Source organism: Chrysochloris asiatica, unplaced genomic scaffold (assembly GCF_000296735.1).
Source record: "Chrysochloris asiatica unplaced genomic scaffold, ChrAsi1.0 scaffold00175, whole genome shotgun sequence".
Lineage (NCBI taxonomy): Eukaryota > Metazoa > Chordata > Mammalia > Afrosoricida > Chrysochloridae > Chrysochloris > Chrysochloris asiatica.
This window is the reverse complement of record NW_006408693.1, coordinates 1,477,139-1,480,970: the sequence shown is the minus strand read 5'-3', so window position 1 is coordinate 1,480,970 and position 3,832 is coordinate 1,477,139. Positions and strand designations below refer to the sequence as shown.

General features: G+C 38.6%; 1 protein-coding gene across 1 annotated transcript in view; it reads right to left on the bottom strand.

Annotated features, from left to right (window-relative positions):
• LOC102827701 (dynein light chain roadblock-type 1-like) overlaps positions 1-424 on the bottom strand; it is a 75,012-nt gene extending 74,588 nt beyond the window's left edge. The window contains exon 1 of the mRNA XM_006871841.1: positions 82-424. Within this exon, the coding sequence (XP_006871903.1) occupies positions 82-424 (343 nt within the window). The remainder of the gene's footprint in view (positions 1-81) is intronic.
• Positions 425-3,832: the final 3,408 nt, after the last annotated feature.

The window sequence follows — 3,832 nt, the reverse complement described above, 5'->3', positions numbered from 1 at the left end:
GGCAAAGAACAAGTCACCAGGAATTGATGGAATAAAAATTGAAATATTTCAGGAAAGTGAGGCGGCACAGGAGGCACTCACTCATCTCTGCCAAGAAAAAGCTATTCTTCTTGGGGGGCATAAAATTAAGGAATAACACAGGGAGAGGAGCCAAGAGAGTGGCGTATTCAGTTGGATTCTGAATCACAATCAGGAAATAGTCTTTATTTGGTGCAGCCATAATTTCGTTTTTCTTTGAGTGAATTTTAAGGAAGGTGAGGGCATTCTGGGGGTCAATTTCTCGCACAATGCTGCATGCCTTCATGAGGTTGTGCATGAGGTTGGCGTACTGGGTGGTAGTGGACTTGCCTTCCATGTTCACGATGATTCCCTGCACGCCCTTCTGGCTCTGCAGCCATTTCAGGATTTCTTCCACCTCTGCCATCTCGACCTGAATGGATAGTTCCCACATTGTTTCTTTTATCAAGAAAACCTTTAAAAAATTTTTTTGTTGTTAACTTTTTATAACAGTGATCTCATAGAGTATTCGTCTTTTTGTGATTAACTTTATGCTGGGTGAGATTCAAAAGTCCTTCTTTTGGTAGTATCTTTTCTGATGGTGCAGGACCGGGTGGTGTTTAGTTCTGTTTGTACAAAGGGTTGCTATGGGTTGGAAATGACTCTATGGTATCTAACAACAACGATGACATCATATTTTCTGAATATATTATGTTATCTTTCTAGTGTGTTTGTCTTGACTTCTATTCCATGGGGATGGTGCTAATGGTGATTATAAATCCTATATGTGAAAATTATTATTACTTAGAGGGCAGTACTAACTAAGTATAGGACCAGTTCATTTCTGGATCTTTGTCTTTCCCTTTAACTAAAAGGCAGACAAATTTGCCAAGTTTAAAACTTGGATCTGAAGTTTGCATAGCTCTATAAATGAACATCTGTTGAGAAAAAGTAAGCTACATTTGAGAAAGTAAACATTATATTTGAATTTTGGCAACTAGATGTGAATTTCTAATACTTATAAGCTTAACTACAGATACTTAAAAAAAAATTACGAGCTTAAATTCTGCTTCTAACTATAGAGTCTAAGGACTTTCTTTGAACCAAGAAAAAGGAATAGAAAGAGAAAGCAAGTATGCCAGAATGCCAAAGATATTATCTTCTGTGACTTGAGTATAAAATATTGAAAAGGGTTAATGAGAAGGAATTTGCTTAGTATTTAAGCTCCAAACCAAACCCATTGCAATCAAGTGAGTTTCAACTCATGGTGACCCTATTGGACATCCTATAAGGTTTCCAAGGATGTAAATATTTATGGAAGAGTCTGCCACATTTTTTGCCCTGTGCAGCAGCTGGTGGTTTGAAACAATTTACCTTTCTGTATAAGCATCCAGGCACTTACACCACTAGGGGTCTCTTGTCTTAGGACTACTTGTTTGATGTTGAGTCCATTCCAACTCATAGCAATCCTCTGTAGGGTTTTCACAAGTGGCAGTGGGTTTGAACAACATCATTAGTGGTCCCTGCTTATCCTAAAGTGTCACACCAGGACTCCTGTCTTTGAAAAACTAAAAATCAAAAGACTTGTAAACTTTTTGGATTATACATCTTCACTCTTCAGAACTAATCCGACAACAAAAAGTCTTTTAATCATCATCAATGATTGGTTGTTGGACCAAAAGAGTGGAACTGCCTGGCCATTAAGGAGCTCTGGTAGCGTAGTGGTTACGGACTGCGAACCACAAGGTCAGCAGTTCGAAACTACCAGCTGTTCTGCGGGAGAAAGATGAGGCTTTCTGCTCTCATAAAGATTTATAGCCTCGGAAACCCTGTACAGGGTCGCTATGGGTCGGAACCGACTCGACGGCACTTAACAACAACAGCAACCTGGCCATTGCCCACTGCTTCCTCAACTAGGATATATCGTAGTTATTGCTTGTTGTTAAGTACCGCCAAGTTGCTTCTGACTCATACTGACCCCGTGTAATGACCACAAGGTTGGTTTGAATCGCCACCTTGCAGTTCAAACTGACATTGTGGTCCAATGCTTATCCTACAGTGTCGCACCAGGTACTCCAGTTATATCATAGTAATATGCAAATATTATACAGATTTCCAGGCCATTTTCTTACGTTGTTGTTGTTGTTAGGTGTCATCGAGTAGGTACCGACTCATAGCGACTTTATGCACAGCAGAGTCTGATTTATTTGGTACATCATTGGACTTTGGGTACCTGGACTCATAAAATCATGTGAATTTGGAAAACACTATGCTAGTTTGTTTTCTTCTTGGTCAAAATTGACTTTTTTTTTTTTCTTAAAGGGAGGTTTATAATATTGACTAATGCTTATGCTTCTCATTTATTTCAATTTATTGAACTAGTTTATATGAATGGGAATCAGGGGATCTGTGTTCTGTGTTCTACTCCTACTTCTGCCACTTAGTATGGATTAAAATAAATCATATAAACTCCAGGCAGATCACGTAGGTATTGGGGATCATTGTAGGATTTCAGTTTTTGCTTTGGAAGAGTTGGTGTCCTAGTTTCCTAGGAATGATGTAACAAAAATGTCACAAATGGGTGACTATGGAACAGACACTATTTCCATATAGTTTTTGAAGCTAGAAGTCCAAATAGGGAAATAGGCTCTGGGGAAGGATTTCTTTTTGAAAGTTATCCCATATTTTCCTTAGTAATGCTTAGAGTTTCTCATGTTGTCTCATTCTCTCTTGAGTGTGTGTCTCTCAGCAGCTCTTTTCTCATTTTATAAGACATCACTCTAAAAAAATTAACTTTAGGACTCTGCTTTTCAGAACCCTACTTTTGTATGGGACTCCTGATGCAGTTATAGAATCAGCACTGTACTGCAAACCACAAGGTCAGCAGTTCAAACCCACCATGCTCCTCAGAAACCCTATACAGTGTTGGTATGAGTTGGAACTGACTCGGCAGAACTTAACAACAGCAACAACACTTTTGTATGATCTCAGTAACACACCAAAAGAAAATCCCTATTTGTAAACAAGATCATAATTACAGTTATAGGGAAAAACATTTCAATCCATAACAGATGGGAAGCCATTAGAGGGTTTTGACCAGCCATGAGTTGGTTGCCACTTGTAGTGACTCTGTACAGGGCTTCTGAACAGTGACAGGTGTCTTTGAACTGCTGGTCTTGTGGTTAGTAGTTCAGTATCCTACAGTACTACATCAGGACTCCAAATAAGATTACCAGAGCTACTGTATTGAGAATAGTTTGTGTGTATGTATGTTTAGTTAGAATATTACTGTATTAATTTATATAGCTTGACTGTAGTAGTGGAAGTGATAAGAAGTGGACAATCTATTAAAGGTGAAACAAAGAAACTTTCAAATGAGGACTGAGAAAAGAGTGGAGTCAAAGATTACATCAAGATATTTTTATATGAGCAGTTTGAAGGATGGAGTTACTGTTTCCTAGATGTGAGAATATTGAAGATGTAGCATAGTTTTTGGAAAAGATCATGAGTTTAGTTGACCTTTACTCTTAACCCTTGTTTCTCTCCTCAAAAAATAAGTGTAATTCTTTAGCTTGGTACCTTGTCACTATTCATCTCTCTCTGTCTCCTGCTGTCATATTGAATGTCTTCCATTTCCTTTGAAGCAATACTTTTTCTGACTTCTGAGGTTTCTATCTCTTTTGCCTAGAGCACTCTTTTTTTCAGTAGCATAGTGGTTACGAATTGGGCTGCGAACCTTAAGGTCAGCGGTTCGAAACTACCAGCTGCTCCGAGGGAGAAAGATGAGACTTTCTACTCCCGTAAAGATTTACACCCTCGGAAACCCTGTACAAGG